This window comes from Gambusia affinis, linkage group LG11 (genome assembly GCF_019740435.1).
Source record: "Gambusia affinis linkage group LG11, SWU_Gaff_1.0, whole genome shotgun sequence".
NCBI classification, from domain to species: Eukaryota; Metazoa; Chordata; class Actinopteri; order Cyprinodontiformes; family Poeciliidae; genus Gambusia; species Gambusia affinis.
In genome coordinates, this window is record NC_057878.1 from 7,732,452 (window position 1) to 7,752,723 (window position 20,272).

The window sequence follows — 20,272 nt, forward strand, 5'->3', positions numbered from 1 at the left end:
CCCAGTAATTATTGCGATGATTGATATAATTGTTTTATATCAATTTAAAGTGACATATGGCGTTATAATTCAAGATTGCCCTCTAAAAGATAAGCTTTAAATTTGTACATGCTGAACACTGGAACTGGGAGATAATTCAATCCAAAATAAAACACAGCAACAAAAACCATGAATAAAAGTCTCTGTAAACAGAATTGCCCTTCAAAAAAATATTAATCATGGGAATGGAAATGATGAAGCTCATTTTAATTTAATTCCCTAAATCGAACTGGGATTAAATTACACACAAGAGAATTTTTTGTGGGAGGCATCGGAGTAAAAAGGGGCTGAATAGAAATGGCCACAACATCTTTCAGATTTTTATTTGTCCAGACATTAAAAAGCATGAATTACCTGCCCTCTATTTCACAATTATGCACTACTGTGTGTTGCTCTATCAAATAAAATCCCAATTTGAAATTTGTGGTTGGAAAGTGACCAAATGCAAGAACGTTAATGAGGTTTGAGTGGCGGATGTGAACAGGTTCCATTCCAGATTACACCACACGTCCTTGCTTCGGCTGCATGGCTGTGCTGACTTGACTGCAGGACCTTCCAGAGTTGCACCGAAACTTCTTCTCTGAAACCTTCTGCTGCTGAAATTGGCCCCGTATTTCAACCTGCTGTATATATTTAAAAAATAAATAAAATGGCAGAGGACCAAGAAGTCACACACAAATGCTAATATTGACCCCATTCTGCAGAGGATCACACGTGTAAGCTGTGAAACTGAAATGATTTTCTACATTTTCAGCCAGTGTTGGCTCAGCTGTGTCCAAATTGCCCAAGTTTCTCTTCTCTCTTTTCTGAATTTACTTCCCGTTTGTCCAGAGAAAAAAAGCCTAATGAAAGTTAGACCTTGGATTTGTTTTTGGTCCGTACCCCCCACCCCCGCCAACTCCCCCGTCTTTGTGCACCCCAAGTTTTGACAAGCTATAAGGGAAATGATAGTAAAACTCCACACTTGAACTTAGGGGAATTATTTCTTTCAGGAAACAGGTCAGTAATTTGTCAAACAAAAGCCCCAGATAAAATTCCCACCCGTTTCCTGTTTCCCGTCTAGGTGTTCTTCGCCTCCGTTCGGCCCGGAGGCTCCAGCCAGGTCTACTTCATGACTCTGGGCCGAAGCAACCTTCTCAGCTGGTAGAGGTCCACGCCCTGCCCTACAGTTTTTTCTCCTCCTTTCTCCTCATCCTCCGCATCGTCCCGCCCCTCACACCTCGCTAACACTGGATCTCAGAACCCACCTATGATGTTTCTGTCAACCCTCGGACAACAGCCGGCTTGACGACCCCGTCAGCGCGGTCCACGGCGCCAACCTCACCCCGTTTTCTAACCCCCGTGCTTCCGGGGAGGGGCCTCAACCTGGCGACGCGGCGACGACCCACAGAAACAAAAAGGTCGCTGCTTTCCTCAGAAATACCGGAAGTGACGACTTGCTTGCAGAAGTAAAACCAATAGCTTACGTGTTAAAGGAGGTAGAAATTAAAACAAATGTGAATTTAATAAAAGAGGACAGACGACGTTGTGTGTTTTTCCTCTCAGCCTGTCTTGGTGCTTGTCATGTTACGGAGGGGTCGATGTTGAACTTCCACTTCCGTGTCCGTGCTCTCGAGTCGGTTTCAGTAACATCGATGTCTTAGGAGCTCGGCGAACGCTACTCTCTCCTCTACTGCTACTACTTTCCGCAGGTCTGCCTCTCGGAAGGGGGTTCGTCTCATTGACGCGACGGCGGTGTGCGCATGGAAGCAGGTTTTGGGTCAGACAGGCACGCGGGTGAGATCAGGTGATTTTAGCTGGGGGCGCGCGCGCGATGATGTTGCTTTAAACAAACAAAAGAACAGGACGACGGAGAGAGAAAGGACCAGTCAGGCAGGTGGGTTTCAAATTAGTATTTTATGAATTCTTCTAGAGGTGTAACAGAGTGGCGTCTTTAAGCTTTTATTTTCCGTTCATGCGCATTCAGCCGCGAGAAGAAGGCGATAAAATCCGACCGCCTGAACTCCACTTGAGAAACTTGAACTGCTGTGAGTAGCTATTCCGTGAGTAACTTTAAAAAAATTTAATAAAACGAAAAAAAGGTGGGGTGTTTATGAACTGATGATGTTTGAAGAACGTTCAGCATGTGTGTGTGCGGTCGGAGAGTTCCGTGTTGTCGGCGAGTTGAATTTCCATGGCGGCAGAGAGGCAAACGCGTGATTCAGCAAGTTTCGTTTCGTTTCAGGTGCGGGAGGCGGGCTTCTATCTTCCAATTCCCCTCCCTTCTTCTTTCGGCTCGTTTCACCTTCCATCGATTATTATTATTATTTATATGTACTCAATGCACTAAGTGTCCAGAATGTAGAGAGATTTCTTACTGTGTGGTGGTCCAAGGCATGAGATGATGTTTCGCTTCATATCTTTGTCACGAGTGGTCGATTCTAGGTGTTTCAATTTCAAGTTTTAAGTGAATAAACGCTGCAGCAGCAGAGCCTCTGCGTCAGGTGTGGAGATGCTTTTGTTTTCTGAAACCATGGCAACGCCCCTTAACCCCCATCCAAAGCACCAAGGAGCGTCTTGTGGGGTCCAGAGAGCCCTGCTTGCTTTAACGTGAGGACTGAAACTTTGTCGTTCTGAAACTAACACTTTGGACTTCAGTACTACCGTGATGAAGTGTCCCCAACCTGGCAACACCGAGCAGAGCTTCTTCTTTTCCTCCTCATTTCAACAAAAAACAGACGATGTTTTCTGTGCATTCGCATCTCCACGAATCAGAATATCATCCAAATTTTCATTCGTTTTCATAATTCAGTTAAGCAGAGTCATGTTTTAAGGTGTCTACTTCTTTCATTTTGGATCATTGCTGCAAATGGAAACCTAAGACCAGCTAGCGGATTACATGGCTCCCCAAATGTTTCCATTGCCCGTAAAATTGCACAAATTGGCATTCATAAATTAGCTGAAAAGGTTTTTGCAAGTTGTCTCCCCACCCCTGCTGTATTGAAATTAGTGTATTTTATAAAAGTGCAATGTCAACAACACTTTCTTCAAATCACACGAGTCACTCATGTGATCCAACACCCAGATATTACTACTGACGGAAAACACAAAGAAGCCGACAGGAAGTGGTTGGAGGACGATGTTTTTTGTTGACTCATCGCGTTGACAAACTAATGCACGTGATTTTAATTGTGCTTCTTATTTAATAGAAACACAGCAATTGCAAAATTGTCTTTATTCAACATTAGCGGAATACCAACAAAGTTTTGCTAACATTTGTAACGGAAACGCAGCTACTGAATGCTGAAACTTCTCACTAGACCTCAAGCAGATTAGATTCTGTGGCTTTTCCACTTCTCTACCAGATTCTTATGACCTTGGTTTCCAAATGAAAGGCAAAACTTAATTTCATCTGAAAAGTGGACGTTGTCAGCCCAGGCCTTTCTCTCATTAATCCAGATGAGGCACTTCTGTCTCTGGTTCAGAGTTGACGTCCAAGTCTACTCCTCCTTAATCTGCCCCCAAACTCTTGAAGGTCTTTGGTACACCATCTTCTACTCACGCTTCTTGTCCATTTTGTTTTCTCCCACAAATTTTCAATCCATTGATATTCTTGGATAAATCTTCTTTAACTTTTTGGCACACCTCCTATCTGGATGGCGTTGCTGATATATTTATGTGTCAAAAAAAAAAATGTTAAAAAATAAATCCCTTTTACTGAGAAGCTGAATTCTGGGTTCTCATTGGCTGCCAGGCGCCACCATCAAAATGATTGAATTAATCTGTTTTAATCAACATACAAGTTGCACTATTCACTATAATTGTCGAAATAAATGAACTTTCCGGAGATGTTCTGATCAGTAGAGATGCTCCTTGTTTTCTTTCACCCTAAACCTGCACATTAGAGTTCAGACGTCTGTGTGTTCAACGAGCTGCAGCGTTGATCTCCTTCATCCGGTCCAGCTGGATTTACCTCCATTTCCACAGACTTCTTTTTTTTTTTTTCTTTTTTTTTTTTTTGAAGTTGCACATTTCTGTTTTAAAAAAACAAAAGAGGGGAGGACGTAAGAAAATCCCATTTGTGCTCTGACTTCTGTCCAAACATGTCTTCATCAGGATGCAAACAAGATTCTCTTGCGTGTTTCCCCTCTCCCCTCCTGACAACAACAATCACACACACACACACACACCTACAGGCTCTTGTCGGTCACGTAGCTCATGTCCCGAACCCTTTGCTCCGAAAGTTAAGGGAGAGGCTGTTGTCTGACGTTTGCAATAGTATCCGCCATGTTTGCTTTACTGCATTAAAGGCCATCAGAGAGTGGCTGACTTTGTGAAAATAATGTGATTATTATGACTATTAATAACGGGTTAAATAAAAGGCGAATGATGTGATTTGTGCCGGTGGGGGCGGGGGAAGAAAAAGCAATCCGCTTGGTGGTTAAAGTTGGAACAAGTGCCAAGAGGGCAGCGTTTAAAGCGTGTGAAACTATTGTTATTAGAAACCAGTTCTTGGATATTCTTTTTAAAAATTAAAACACACACACACACGCATACACACACACTACAATCACTTGAAGCATTGTGTATTCTTAAGTTTTAGAGGTAGTTAAGAAACTTACTAGTTTTTTGTTGTTTCTGTAAGTCTATGTACACGTAAATATGCGACTGCGGTGGTTGATTATTATTACACTCACCTTAGGTGGAAAAAAAAATGTTTACAGAGGCCATGTTTCATTACACTAATGTGTGCATCACGGTATTTATGTTTAACTCATCTTGGTTCCTTTACACTTTGGTTCTGCTTCTTTGAGCCTGTTTTTTTTTTTTTTCTAATTGGATATTTATTGTTTTCTATCATCTCCCCACTAAACCACCTACAACAGAAACAACAACGAACACGTTGTTGTTCTTTTCAGGTATTCACGTAACGCTACTTGACCACGGTAACATTGCGGCAACGTTCCCTGCAGGCTTGGATGTGAGGCGATGTGTTTTCCTCTGTTTCTGCCATGCTTCTCTAACTTATGTCCTCTCTGTGTAAGACAGGAAGTCGTGTAGTTTCCTGATTTTTGTTTTGTTTTGTTTTGTTTTTGTTTTCTTTGAATAAACTTTAAAAGTAATTTTCAGAGTGTATCATCCGTCGGTGGTGTTGTGCTGCTTGTTTGTTCCCCAAAAACAAACGTGAAGAAGAAGAGATTTTGCATCACGTGTTGGCCAACTCAGACCCACTTTGTTCAAATCAGTGACTTAACGACTCAACACAGATTCCCTTGCAACACAGTTTAGTACAATAACAACAACTTCCTGCACAGCGCACGCCGTTCGTATTCAGGCTGCCTTAAAAACAATGAAACGCCTCGACCATGTCGTAAATTCTAACGCCTGGGAGAAGTGCGGTGCTACTCTGTCTGATTTCAGGTTGACAGTGTGTCTCGACTCGGCTGAAAAGGAGAAGTATTCGCAAATTAAAATTTTCAAAGACATCCTTGTGCAAAGGTATATAAATAGGTCTGGGCAATTTTAAAATGTAAGGTTCCCAAGGTGAAACAAAACAAAAAAATGGAGAATGTGTAAGGCCTAATCTCCAAAGGGAAGTACAAAAACAAATATTTCAATAAATTCATCTAATTTTTTGCATTAAGGTTTGTTTTAAGGTTTCAACACAATGACTGTCTGAACAGGGAAGGAGGCTTGCTGTAAAAGTTAAAAGCTAGTTCGTACTGTTTGGATGATTATCTTTCCGGGGGGGGGGGGGGGAAACAAAACAGGTTTGTCAAACTCTGTAGTCATCTGTCCTGTCGAGTATCAGGCCATCAGTTGAAGAGGTGCTCAAAATAATTCCCAAAACATGCAACACCTTCTGATTTCTCAACGGCTATTGTGAGTTGAAAGAACAATGTGCTGATCTTTTAACCTCTGTGCTGACAAATTAGTAAATTGGAACGTGTTGTTCTTGTGAAAGGCCTGCTTGGAGCCTGTTTGTTTACAGATGAACCTTCACTAGTTTAGGTAGTACGACCCAGTCTGTGTTATTTTCACTCCTGCGAGTGAAAACTTAACTTAGACGAAATATATATTAAAAAAAAATCTGTTTCCCACAAAAGAAAAAAAAAATGTATAAAAGAAAGAGAGAAGTTGCTAAGTTTGTTTACAGTTATTTACAGCTGCAAAATGAGACATTGACTTTTTCTTTGTGTTTTGGCGTCCTCATATTGAGAAACGTTATTTAAATGACGTTTTTTTTTTAAAAAAAAAAAGGTTAGCACCAGTCAGATATTGGAATTTCTGATGAAATTTCAATATCTGAATTGAATTTAATCTACCAGTAACATTTTTTTTTTTAATCCAGAGGGGTTTTACTTTGACGTTTTGTGTCGTTTTGGGCCATAAACAAAACCTACTATGATTAAACTGAGCACATACAGAGAGGGATACTGGTCTGTCGTCACACACGTCTGAAATTACACACAGACTTAGAAAACAATAATTACATGAGTCAGGATGAACAGCATATTTGTTTATTTTACATTCTTCTCAGTTTTAAATTTGTAAAATCTGAACCACAGAATTTTTTTTTTTTTACACTGAAGTTTTAATCTGGACACCAAGAACAGTACCAACATAATTAATAAAAGTGACAATATTTTTATTGTCATAAAGGCTGCTTATGAATGCAATAATACGCAGCACACTTAATGTCCTATAAACACTGAGAAAAACCTGGTGTTTAAGCAGAAACCAGATCTGCTAACTACTTTATTAAGAGACAGAGTACTATAAGGCTATCAGGAAGTTACTAATATTTCAAAGGAAAAGCTAGAGAGATTGAAAAACGTCCCACCAAACAACAAAACTTTGTAAGTCTATTGTTTCATTTCAATTAGAGAAAGAACATGTAGGTGTCATGTTTTATCTTAGCAGTTAGCATAGCTAGCATGGCTAACTGTAACGTTAGTGTCTTTTCTAGATTGTAAATAAATTCACTATGTGGCACAGTCTTCCAGCTGGCTGCCAACATTTCCTAAAGCGTTATTCTCTGTGGCAGATAGATGGTCAACAACAAAAACAATATTATGAAGCCAGCTAGCTTTTATGCTGTCTGCTAAAGCTCTTTGTTGCTCTCCTGCAGAGCACCTGTGTACAGAGTTCTGCCCGTCCTTTTCTAACTAACCAAATAAAGCAAAAATATATATTTCATACATGTTTTTTTATCATTTATGAGATATACAAAAAGTAGATGTTTGTCAAACTTTAGGCCCTGTATAAGTACAGCTGTAGGTTTTGGTGTCATAGTCTGGCTCAGTGGACCAATATCAAAGTTGCATCATTGTCCTAACAAATTGTTAAAAAATATATCTTACTGTAAAATCTTTAGTTGGTGCAGGATTTAGTTAAAATCTTCAGTATAGATCACTGTGTGGTGGTTGCTATCGGATCCTTTCCAGAACCTTTTTGGGTTTGTTTGGGGTTTTTTTTTTTAAACAAAACGGTTTTGAGTTAAGGTGTTCACATTCAGATTTCCTATAGAAAGGTTTAAGATTAGATTAGATCAGATTGAATTAAAGGCGTAACTTTAATTCAAAGTTATGCCGTGGCAGAGTTGTTCAAACCGCAATATTGGCAGCCCACAGCTTGCATCACCAAAGTGTCAAACATGAGAATGTCCACACAGGAAAATGTCCACTCAGGACTTCCTATGTCACTCCAGAAGACAAGCACACCACAGAGCATTATGGTGGAAACCATTTTTGCTCTGCAGGGAGATGACAGAGCAGTGAGTCATGCTGTTGCACAGCTGTTTAATGGACATCTGTGTACACCGGTTTGTATACAAAAATTGTGAGCAAGGCTTGGGATTATATTTCCTTTCTATCATCACCACAGTTTGAAATAAAAAAATAAAAAAAGTGTGTTGGCATGGAAAGCTTAGCAACAAACAAACACTCCCTACGTCCAGTGAGCATTGCACAATGAAAGATGGTTCAAAATGTCAGAAAGCTCCAAACTTCAACACTTTCAGTGTCTCTGACTGGCTGATGGATACCTGTCCTTGTGTCAGTGTAACGTCGCACGCAGAGGGAGTAAAAGCAAACACACAGGGAGTGTCAAAGTTTAAGACGGCCTGGCTGATTTGTTGTGCGTTAGTCACCAAGTATGAATCCTGGGGATTCGGAGTGCGGGGGCTGCCGGAGTCGCCTGTGAGCTGTGCCAATTGTTCAGGTTTACCACAACAAATCTTCAGATCCCTGCTTGAAATGACTCAGCTGGGAGCGCTAAAGAAAAATGGCGAGTCATCGCGGCTGTTTTAAGACTTCGTGACGTATGATTGGCCTTACAAAGTAAAAGCTCAAGGGTAAGTGTCAGTCTGAAAGTATTTAGTGTTAGTATTTAGTCAGAAATGTGGCGGCCAATTTCCAATCGCCAGTTTTGTAAAACTTTTTCCGTTAGCTATAAACCAGCTAGGATTTTTCCTTAAGATCTGTAAGTAACACAAAAATGTCAGCAATGTGGAGGAAATAAAATCAAATGAGCTTAATCACAATGTTTTTATGTCACAAACAATTCAAAAACACTTTATTGATCCAAAAGTGGCATTAAATTATTATTAATTATTTCTGAAAATCCGCTCAAAGTTGCAGCACTCTCACTTTGCATCGCTGAAAATCGACAACTTTTGTCCTTTATGTCCACTACTAAAATGTATAAGTGAGGTATTTCATAAATAGTGTTTCTTTCTCCTGTAGAACCATTTTTTAAAAATGAGTTCAAAGTCTTTTCGACTCTATAGGCGAGTGGAAAAGGACAGATTCATTGTTATATGTGAAACTGTTAAGCGGTCTGTTTTTCCACAGTTGACTCTTGATCATTTAGATCATGACCAGAGGTGATGTCACACTGTGTGTGAAAGACAGCAGACAGTGTTTCACAGCTTTTCCGAGTTGGATTTCCAACACTGAGCAATCACATCTCGCCCCAGTCTCAGTTCCGGTCAAGCTGCTGACAAATAAACGCTTCTGCTGCTATAAAATTGTCAAAAAGAAAAGACTTTAACTTTCCGATTGATTTGGACCAAGCATTTGACTGACCCGTTCCAGTCGGGAGTCAACTTCTTGTTAGTTTTTCAACTTTTAGCTTACTGAAAAGCATAAGATGTACTGAAACCATTTTTTTCTGTCAGTCCAAAGATCAAATTACTTGTTTAATCTTTCCAAGTTGCAATAAAACAACAACAAAAAAGAATAATCTTTGTTATGTTTTGAAATACATGGGAGAGAATAAAGATCAATTTAGTTCAGAAAATGAACACAAGGTTTGACTGAGCAGTCAAATAGCTGTAAATGTCCAGTCTGAGCACTTTCAAATTCAGTTTTATTATTATTATTATTATTATTATTAATAATAATAATAATAATAATAATGCATGCCAAGCATTTAACAGAAAATACATTTTTCTCCTTTGGTCTGATTTTGGAAGAAAATTGTATTAAAATTGCAACATGAAAGAAACAGGTAAAAAAAAAGGTGTATTTTCTTTTCTAACTCCCCCTCTCCTCTTGCAGCGGAGTGCCCCTCATACATGCAGGCGTGTACATGTATGTGTGTGTTTTTGCACTAAAACAAATAAAGATGTCCGCCGCCAACGTCATGAGGAAGTTCCAGCCAGGGAGCAACGGCGGTAAACAGCCTGGAGACTGAACCAAACATGCTTACTTCCATGAACTAACCTGAAGGAAACCTATAGGTCTTTCCACACAATGTGTTGGCTGTAAACGGTGTGTATGCCTGGGTGTGTGTGTGTGTGTGTGTGTGTGTGGAGGACTCAGCACACAAGTGTGTTGAGCTGTGCAGTACACTGCGTTACATTGGGAAACCTGAGAAATTTCCATCTCATGAGGGGTGGGAACCTTAAAAAGCAGAGACCAAAGGACACTGATCACTTCACTCTGAGGTCCATGCCGACAGCACACCGCTCTGTCAGAACCAGAACCACCAGCAGACTGTGAGTACTCTTAATCTTTATTTAATCATATCACAGCTAGCGTGTGTGTGTGTGTGTGTGTGTGTGTGTGGTGGCACTTTTGCTCTTAGAACTAATATAAGATTTATTGAAATTGTTTTTAAACATGATGTGCACAAATTTATTTTGTATCTAACCAGATAATGTATATTAACTTGTGTTCAGTTATTACACTCAAGTATTTCCTTTATTTTTTTAAATCCCTGTTTATTCTGACTTTTTTTTTTAATTTATTTATTTTGGTCTAGTTTAAAAATTATTCAAAATACCCAAATGTGTTTTTCGTTTTCGTTTGTTTTGCAAATGTTTATTTCATTAATATTAGATTTTATTTATTTTGTTGTTGTTAAAAAATATATGGATTATTATTATTTTTTTTTACTTTGTCAGCAAAATAACCTTAAAATACAAAACATTAATACTGATTTATCCAGAACAAAATGTCAAATATCCTAAATCCTAACAATACATGTAAAGCATTTACATTATTTATCCTCAAATCTTAAACCAATGTTCGCAGTAACCAGGTCTATACATTTGCATACATGCTTCAGTGATTTATGAACGCATTTGATGAATAATGTATTTAAATCTTAAATTTGATTTGCATTCTAAAACTTCTGAAAATGTCCAATAATAATAACAATAATAATTTGCTTGATTCTTGAACTGATACACATCACCTAAAAGACATTCCTGGTAGAAAACAATAAAATTTAAAACGGGTTCTTTGCTCATCACATGCAGTCTTGGTGTTAGACCCGCTATCTTATTGCGATACCATCAGTCAGCAAAGTTTCCATTTAATGTCTCATGAGTCGCGTATAAATTCAATTACGACATCGAAACTCCTGCAGCGTTCAGTGAATGGGTTGGCACGGTGACGACACGGCCAAACCAGGAGTCCATCGAGGAAAGAGCGCATCATCTCCCTCAGCGTGACATGTGGGACTTTAGAGAGAAAGTGGTGACCGCTCTCGGCCGCTCGCTGCAATCCCCCGGTGGGAAAACAGAAGTGAAAATCGGCAGGTTTCCATGAAAATGATGCTCGGTGACGGTTGTCTGCAGGTCAGCCTGGATGTACAGTACTGCAGTTAGCTAGATTTGGAAAGCGGGATTCACCTGAAACACACACACACACACCTTTACCGTGTCTTCAGTGATACGTCAGAGTCACATGACGAGGTTATTCTGTGTTTCTGTATGATGATTTTATAGCTGTTTCATAATCTTAGTGCTCAGCTTTAAATTCTAAGGACTAGTGTTTCAGCTGCTTTCTGTGCTGTCCTCTGAGCTTGTCCTTCATTATGAGCGTCTCTGTAAAAACATTTCAGATGGAAAAAAAAAAATGATTTGAAAGATGATGTACATGAAAATAAGCAGCGACCTTCAAAAACTGTCTGCATGGCTCACTGACAAAAATCACAAGCAATTCCACTCGATTCTAATCTGTGCATTTTGTAATCAATATTTACGATCACATTAAAATAGAAATAGATGAGGCAGTGTGGCACATATTTAAACATATTTCTCTTATGTCTAAAACTCTCTGTGTATATATAAGTACGTATTTCAGCATTTTTTTTTTCATGTGATTCTTTAGCTTCTGATATTTTAAAAAGTCCATCTGAATCCTCCGCCTGTCTAAACAAATTTAAATTATTTTTTAAACAAATATCGCAAAAGTAGGCACATATTTATGAATTTAAACATATGGACTTCCATCAAGATCAAAATCTTCAGATTACCATTTAAAAAATAAAATAAAAAATGGGCTAAGTAATCTAGATCAAGTTTGAAATAAAGTTATTTAAGCGAAGACTAACTTGTTTTTCTCAATAAATGTGTGTGTGGTTTTTTTTAATCTCTCATTTCTGCTAAATTTCGGCAACCTTTGATACAGTCACTCTGTCATTGACATGACTAATCATGTGGTGGTATTAGTAAAGTGCTGTGGTTAAATATAAGTGTGGGAGGGCCAGAGGTATAACGGTAATAATCCTGTGACGTCACAGTTCACGGCTCATAAAAAGAGTTGAAATAAATCCATCTGTCAGAAATCCTAGACGTCCCGAGGGGAGAACACGGGGTTATGGGCGGCGTCTGGAGCTCTTAACCCTGATATTTGTTTGTCGTGTCTCGTGCTTTAGCTTTACATTGCGGACTTCGCCTTTTGCGTTTTCCACGAACGACGAAGAGCATTTGACCGAATCCTTGGACCAAAGCTGGAGCTCGCCTCGCCTTGTGGATCTCTCAGCTCAAATCTTTGTTTTTCCTGCAGACTGCCACCATGGTCTACTTTGTGCTGACGTGTGCCATGATCATTGCCGCAGGTGTTCATGGGAAACCTTGGCTTCCTTCTCTGCCAATGGAAAGTGAGTTGTTTTTTTGTTTGTTTGTTTGTTTGTTTGTTTTTACTGTGCAATAAAAACTACCCTGTTGTAAATATCCAATTTGATTTGGGGTTCGGGGTTAGGGTCAGGGTCCCATTAGATGTGCTGACCTGTCCTGCATGAAAATTGGAAATTAAACAAACAGATCCACTAAAACCTTGAATAACTAGTCCTGGCACCATAACAAATTTTTCCAGATGATAAATTATTCCAGCAGTTATTGCGATAACCAATAATATATCTGCTTTGAGGGCATTTTCGAATAATATAATGATAATGGCAGTTGAATAATGAGGTCTTTTTAAAACAAATTGTCCTTCATGAAAAGGGCTAGTTGAGACCAAAGACCAGACTGGTGGAAAGAGAGAGAGACGAGAGAAAAATGACGCAAATGGAAATTATTGTGCTTGTTTTAATTTATCGTGCAATTAATTGATTTATTGTCCATTGTGACAGGCCTACGAATGACTAAATTGGTCACGTGAAAAAGGATTTGGGCTTAGTTTCAGTTTTTGTGCTCCTGTTTCCCACACAGACGGCTGTTACCAGGTGTCTCCAGAGCTGGGGGTTTTCCGAGTGGAGGGCGAGGCCGTGATCCTCTACTTCCCGATCTTCATGCGGTCCCTCGAACTCCGCGACATCGCCCCGCCACCTGCCCAATACGTCATCAGCCGGAACAACGGAACGGCGCAAACGGCGAACGAGGATGAGGACGAGGACGAGGGCCGGGTCCAGCAGCACGGCGGAGAGCTGTGGCTCCTCCCGGCTCGGCTTTCGGATTCTGGGGAATACACCTGCACTTACAGGTACTCTTTGCTCTTTTAACAGAAAAGAGGATTCTAATCAATCAGTCGAGTTTATTTGCACAGCACGTTTCAGCTACCAGGCAATTCGAAGTGCTTTACATCATAAAAGAAAATACTAATTCATAAAGGACAACAATTGAGAAAACAGAACCAAGCGTTACATTTTGACCAATGAAATAATCAAAACCGTGGATACACAACGGAAGAGTTGGTCAGTGTTTCATTGATGTGGTTTGAAAGTAACTGAACAGCTGGGCTGCTAGCCTTGATTTGTTTTTAGTTATTGAGTATTAATACCTAAAAGGCTTAAGAAATTAAATTTTCTAAAAGGATTAATTTATGCAAAAATATGCATTTCCTATCACATATAATTTTTTCTGTCATAGTTTTGTTTTGCATCAGATTTAGTAGCTATAAAAACTGGCAGTGCTTTATTATTATTATTATTGCATTGCTCAGAAAATTGGTCTTGGAAAAACTCCAGTGTTTAGCTGGAGTTCTCACTAAAACCAGAAAGATAGAGCACATAACACCAGTTTTAAAGTCCCTCCACTGGCTCCCTGTAGCTCAAAGAATAGAGTTTAAAATACTGTTGTTAGTTTATAAATCACTGAATGGTTTAGCACCACAATACATTAAAGATCTGCTGCTGTTGTTTCAACCTTCAGGTTTCTGGTTCTGGTTCTGCATCCCCAGAACCAGAACCAAACGAGGAGAAGCAGCATTCAGCATCTATGCACTACAAATTTGGAACAAACTTCCAGAAAACTGTAAAACAGCTGAAACACTGACTTCCTTTAAATCTCAACTAAAAACCCACTTGTTTAGAGTTGTATTCGAAACGTAATCGATTACAAATTTATTGATGGAACTTGACTTAATGTTGTATTTTGACTGTTGATTCTGTGTTGCATTGTGTTTTTGTGTCTGATTTGATGTAAAGCACTTTGAAATGCCTTGCTGCCAAAATGTGCTATACAAATAAAATTTGATTGATTGAGTTTATTCTTAATCATAATGAAAACACACTTCTTACCAATTTGCAGGCCTTTTTTCTTTTTTTGTTTTTTTTTTAAAGGAACATAAATCTTCCAACTTCAAAACTGTGCTATGATCGCCCACAGCGTCATCTTCACTCCATCTGACTCCTTTCCATTCATCTCTGTGCAGGAATGAAACGTACTGCGTCACGGGGACCATCACGCTGCACATGTACGAGTCCTACTCTGCAGACATAAGGACTCTCTCCTACTGGTGGACGGCCATGGTTGGTGAGGAAGTGGAATTTGACTGTCCGGCTCTGGACCGCTTCAACAAGACAGGCAGACCAATCGAGTGGCACAAGGTGAGGGAATGAACCCTGCACCTGGGATTATGTCTTTTCAGTTGAAGCCTCAACTAAAAGTAACAGGATCTTGTTTTTTCTGACAGGATTTTAACTCCGCTCCCCTTCAGCCGGGCAGAGCTACCCTCACGATCCCTGCTGTAAAACGCTCCCACGCTGGAGTCTACACCTGCCGGCTGACGGTGCTCATCAACAACCTGCAGTACAAAGTCAGCAGAGCCTACCTGCTCCACGTGGAAGGTCAGTGCCGTCAGATTTTCTTTATGAACCTTCTCCTGAGAAGTGAGATGTTCCCTGAATGCATGATAAGAGTAAATGAATTCATCCATATGACAAATATGTCATATTACTCACATAACAGTAAATATGAGGGTTTTAAAAAAAAATCTCACTCTCAACCATTCATATTCAGCTATTAAAGGAACGCTGTTAATCTATAATTAAAGAATAAGTGTGCACTGCCCTCTGCTGACTAAACAGACGCATTACAATGACTCCAACGTTTCAGGAATTTTTTTTCTGTATCTATTTATTTATTAATTACTTTGTCGTCTCATTTTCAAAGAAGTCCTGACACAGCATAAAAATTAGCAGTAATAATACAAATCATAAAAGGCAAATCCAAAATAAAATGCATTAATTTGGGATTTTCTTTTTTTTTATGTAGTGCAACCAATTACCTTCCCAAACTCACTTATTTAGTAAACAGAGTCCAACAGTGTGTATTTAAACGCAACATAAACATTTTAAATGTATTAATTTATTCAGCATGGACAACGCACATGAATTAATGTTTCTGTAAAAGCACCAAAATTAGCAAAAAGGCTATTTTTCTTCTGTTGTTCCTGGATTTGTCTTGCTAAAAACAAAAAAGGCTGTTATGTATAAAAGGGAACATTGCCAGGTAGGGGAACACCTGTCATTTGAGTTTCTCATTCTGGATGCGTTGTCTGCCAGATTCAGACCCGGCAGTCACTACCTCCATGCCTGTCGTCACCACGCCGACAGATCCGGGTCAGCCCAGCAGCAGCACCCTCAGTACTGTCAGCAGTGAGTTTTATTTGGTTTCTGTGATCCTTGACTGATCCAGCGTCCTCTGGGAAAAGAATAAACTAGATTTAACTGATGAATATCTGCATTTTATATCCTGCAGTCATGAAACCGCCAGTGATTACCTCACCAATCAATGGAACCATCTTTGAAAGCTCTCACGGTACGTGGTAATGTTACTTTGTGCCTCTTGCTTTTTGCTCACGTTGAAGTATGTTTAACCAAATGCTTGACCGATGTTTTTTTTACCGACCAGGTTCAGGACTGGAGCTGTTCTGTCAGGTGGTCACTGAATGCCAACTGGCAGACTCCACTGTGGTCACATGGCTGGTAAACGACCAGTCAGTGGAGTCATCGTACCTCGACAGGCGGGCTAAGCAGGAAGGAAAAAGGTAACACTATGCGTAAACCAAAGTGTGAGCTATGAAAGTGAACATAGCTAGCGCCAACTTGCGCAAGCTAATCACCAAAGAAAACACTTACATTATCTTAAATGAAGAAAACTTGTCCTCTAGTGTGTAGTTATCATCATTAAACAGGTCTTTGACATTAACATTATGAGACAATGTAATTTACCAACTTGCTGTTTCTTATTTTGTCCTGTTGAAGAGGTTTAGCAAACTCTGATCAAGTGGCAGCATGGCTCAAAATGGCCGCCTGTTAAGAATGTGAAGGCTCATATTCGTTTTGTCTCGGACTGGGTCACACATTTTGTTCCAATGTTTAATTACAACTACTCAACAACCCAACCGTCTCTTCAGAAATACATCCCGGCATTTTGTCTGTACTCTGTCTCCTTTTAGCCCACCCAACGTCACTTCCTTGTCTTCTTCTTTGTGTCGATCATTCTCATAAACAACTATCTAATGCCATCAAAAGACACTACATTGTGACACATAATAAAATCGAATATCCACTAAATCTGTGTTTGCCTTGCTGTTTTTAGGGTAACCCGGGTCTCTGAAAGGTGTCAGATTGAAGTGAAGTTTGTTATCTCGGCCATGACTGAAGAAGATGAGAAGACGGAGATGAAGTGTGTCACTCAGAACACAGGCGGGAAACAGGAAGTTGTCACAATGCTTCGTCTAGAAGGTGAGTGGCCTCGTGAACTCTCCAAACTGTTGTCCGTGGCGTAATATGGAGCTAAAGCACTATTTTCCCTGTGTTGGAAAAATGTAAGCAAATAGCTAAATCTGACAGTGTCCCACAATTGTTAACAAAATGCAAAAACACACAACGCAACAACAAAATCCACAACAGAAGTTGTGCTAAAACGGAAGTTTTTCTCAACTTCGGATTTTCATTGCCTTGCGGCTTTTTGTTGTTGCGTTGTGACCTGTCTGGGGCACCGTAGAAAACACACTGGCAACATCAGACTCAACGGTGTTGTCACATCATAATAAAAACCTTAATGTCCTGTCTTTTTTTTCTAGATACTACCTTTACGTGGCTGGTTGTAGGCATGGTGACAGCGTCCTGCTTCCTCACGGTGGTCTGTGTCTTCCTTTACGTCCTCTTCAAGCCAAAGACTAAGAAGAAAATGGATTACATTCTCGCTCGTCAGAGCAGCACCTTTTCAGTTTAGCTTTTGTTTCACACGCTCCCTCCGGCAAACGAAAACGCTCCTCTCAACAATATTTGGGTAAACTATGTAAAAATGTGACTTCCATGACGTTGTACTTGGAGTTTAAGTGGGACTCACTCCAAACCTTTTTATTCATGAATGTATCAGCCACTGGAGAAGGAAGAAGGAAGATGTTACAATGATAAACGTTTCATCAGCACCACTAATTGATTTAATGACGAGATTGTTTGCTGTGGTTTTGCACTTCTGTAATTTAAACCGGTACTACTCCCTTTTATATTGACCTCCATCAGTTTAATTCACTTTTTTTAAGTAAAATGTAGTGACTACCTCAGCTACCAGATGTTACACATATGTATTTTTTTCTGTTCAGTATAATGGATATATCAGTATGTTATTTCCAAAATGCAGCAAATGTTCTCAGGGAGAAATTGAATATTAAAGAAACCGTATAATCTTTTGATTATTTTTGTTTATGTCTTAAACATTTAAAGGACAGAAATAACACAACTTGTGTTTTTTTATTATTGTTATTGAATGTAGTACTCCTGCTGTTGTATCTTACATAGAAAGCAACCCAATGAATTAAATGACTCCTACGTGAATGGTCTGGTGTTATTTTTAGCCTCAATGTGCATAAATATTTACAGTGGCTCTCTCCGGGACGTGAACAGTGTCAGGGACGTGAACAGTTGTCACAATAACACTTGAAACTCCCTTGGCTTGGTAGATAATGTTGCCTCATGCTAACAGCTCAATATCTTCCTCCTGCCCTCCTTGTTTTCCGCTAAGCTGTGGCTTCTTCTTCCTGATAATATAGCTGCGAGCCCATTTTGCAGCGTCTCCGTGTTATCGTGTTCTTCCATGCTCTCTGCTGGGGCTTTTTTGTGTTCGCTAGCTTCGTGTTCGGAGATTTCTTCCGTTACAGGCAGCTTTTCGGTTCTGTCTTGCTTTTCATAGTTTTTCCGACTTCTTCTCTTGCTTATTCCACTCATGCTTTAGATTTATCTATCGAGTACCAATGTTGCTGTGGGCATTTTAACCCGACTTTGGAGAGCTAGCTGACTATGCTCCTATTCCCTCCGCCATCTTGAAAAAGTCTATGCTTTTTGTTTTGATTGTTTATTTAAGTTTTCATGTGCAATACTTTGTTGAATTCATTGTGGAACCTAGTTTGAACCTATTAGAGTGAATGGGACTAATTTACTTTCAATTTTTCTTTTTAAATAAATTAGGGTGACCAAACGTCCGTATTTCCCGGGACATGTCCGTATTTCACGTCCTGTCCCAGGATATTTTTAGAAAGTGATGAAATGTCCTGTTTTTAGCAGGACCCGGTCCAACGTGTCGTGGGAACGGTCTCCACCCCACGAGAGAACCCACGATCAAATTGTATATTGTATTTCTTTTTCTTTTCCTTTTTTCTTTTTACAGAATTTCTGCGAAGCTGAGGCATTAAGTGGAAAAGTTGTGCAGAGTTACTTTGCCACATAAAGTTCATACACCCATTGGAAGCTTCTGCACACTACAAGCTTCTGGTTTACAGAAATGATACAAACGTAACGCGAGGTGTTCACTCTCACCTGGATGAGTGATGGGCCAGTCATCCTGACGGATCCAGTCTGCAGGGCTGCACATCTCACTCTGCGCTTCACATCTCTCCCTCTTCACCAGTGCTGCATTTTCTTCAACGCTGGCTTCCAGAGCTCTATGGGACATCAAACTATCTTTCTGAAAACATCTGACTGACGGCTATAATAAATACAGGCAGGCTCTAAAATACCTTAAACAGAGAAGAGATTGCTAAACATCTTTATTTTTAAAGATTGTATCTATGGAGGACAGATCCAGCCAAAATTGTCAATAAATAAATACATAAGACTGGGAAATAAGAACACTAGATATTGTGATCAGTGATGTCAGTAACACATCACTTTGTAACGCGGACCAGTTTGGCATCGGACCACTTTTTTCAGTAACAAGTAATCCAACGCATTAACATTTCAAATACCGCAATGAGATTAAAGTTCCTTATCCAAATCACTGTGCGTTACTATTTTCTTTTGTAATTTCATTGTATTTCTTAGGCGTCTTGGGGAGCGACCACAGTTTCAGTATCAGCAGCGGCAGAAACGTAAACAAAGGAGCAATGCTTATTTTGTCGTTGGACAATAAGGAACTATTTTGGACAATAAGGAACTATTTAGGAACTATCACTGATCATTCACTGCCAAAACACCAAACACTGTTGAGTTCTTTTGGTCCAGTTTCTACTGGAAATATCTTAGTACACTTGAAATAAGACAGAACTAATCCTAAAGTCGTTTTATCCTAAAGTTGTTTTAGCCTAAAGTCGCGGGTTGCAGTTTTTCTGGGCTTGTTATATCTGACGGAGGGACAAAGAGGCGGAGGCACAGAGGGGCGTCATGGAGCCAGGATCGACAGAGGTATGTCACTATCAGCCCTCATTTGGTGAAACACCGGGACAAGATATTCCTAGCACTGGAAAAAAGTTTTGTAATAAAGTGACACTTCTTTCTCTGGTGTTTTTCCAGTTGATTTAAAAGACACTGCAAAATTGTGTCATCAACTATCTCGTGCTCCATGAACCCCAGGGTCCATCCAGCAGAACAGGCCAATTTTTTTGTTAGATCCCTAAAAACCTTTTTGCTCAGGCTTTGAAGCCAGTTCTGCTGGATGTCCATTGCCTCGCCCCTGATGTTAGCGCAGATGTGGTGAACGATTCGCGCCTGTGTGTCTTCCAGCGAGTCAAGACAACCACGTGTTTTAGACGTCCTGATGCCTTCACACATCAACAACCTAACAAAAATTCGGATCATGTCCTCTCTCTGTTCCTCAAAGGCCATCTCCAGTTCTTCAGTTTCTCTTCTCACTGTCATCAGTTCTTGGATGATAGTGATCACAGTTTTAACCAACGAACTGAGCCCTAAACCCAGCTTAAGGAACGTCATGGGGTCATCATCGTCTATAGGAGATGCGACAGCTATAACGCGCTTCAAGAAAAGCATATCTAATGCCTCGGCACACTCTCCA

General features: G+C 39.9%; 2 protein-coding genes and 1 long non-coding RNA gene across 12 annotated transcripts in view; 2 read left to right on the top strand and 1 right to left on the bottom strand.

Moving 5' to 3' along the window:
* Nucleotides 1-5,147, top strand: part of LOC122840429 (mitogen-activated protein kinase kinase kinase kinase 4-like) — a 99,434-nt gene extending 94,287 nt beyond the window's left edge. For all 10 annotated transcript variants that reach the window (XM_044132851.1, XM_044132855.1, XM_044132849.1 and 7 more), the window contains one exon: nucleotides 1,103-5,147. In XM_044132851.1, the coding sequence (XP_043988786.1) occupies nucleotides 1,103-1,186 (84 nt within the window). In that variant the 3' untranslated portion in view covers nucleotides 1,187-5,147. The remainder of the gene's footprint in view (nucleotides 1-1,102) is intronic.
* Nucleotides 5,148-9,566: 4,419 nt separating this feature from the next.
* LOC122840439 (interleukin-1 receptor type 2) lies at nucleotides 9,567-17,823 on the top strand. Its single transcript, XM_044132876.1, has 10 exons — nucleotides 9,567-10,021; nucleotides 12,321-12,414; nucleotides 12,968-13,238; nucleotides 14,409-14,583; nucleotides 14,670-14,823; nucleotides 15,541-15,633; nucleotides 15,737-15,796; nucleotides 15,890-16,025; nucleotides 16,580-16,725; nucleotides 17,067-17,823. The coding sequence occupies exons 2-10, from the start codon at nucleotides 12,330-12,332 to the stop codon at nucleotides 17,216-17,218; spliced, it is 1,272 nt and encodes a 423-aa protein (XP_043988811.1). The 5' UTR covers nucleotides 9,567-10,021; nucleotides 12,321-12,329; the 3' UTR covers nucleotides 17,219-17,823.
* On the bottom strand, nucleotides 14,793-19,678 carry LOC122840448. The gene is made up of 4 exons (XR_006372228.1): nucleotides 18,802-19,678; nucleotides 17,074-17,162; nucleotides 15,500-15,679; nucleotides 14,793-14,877 (listed from the first exon to the last, which is right to left on the bottom strand). It is a non-coding gene; the product is annotated as an uncharacterized LOC122840448 (long non-coding RNA).
* Between the last annotated feature and the right edge of the window lie 594 nt (nucleotides 19,679-20,272).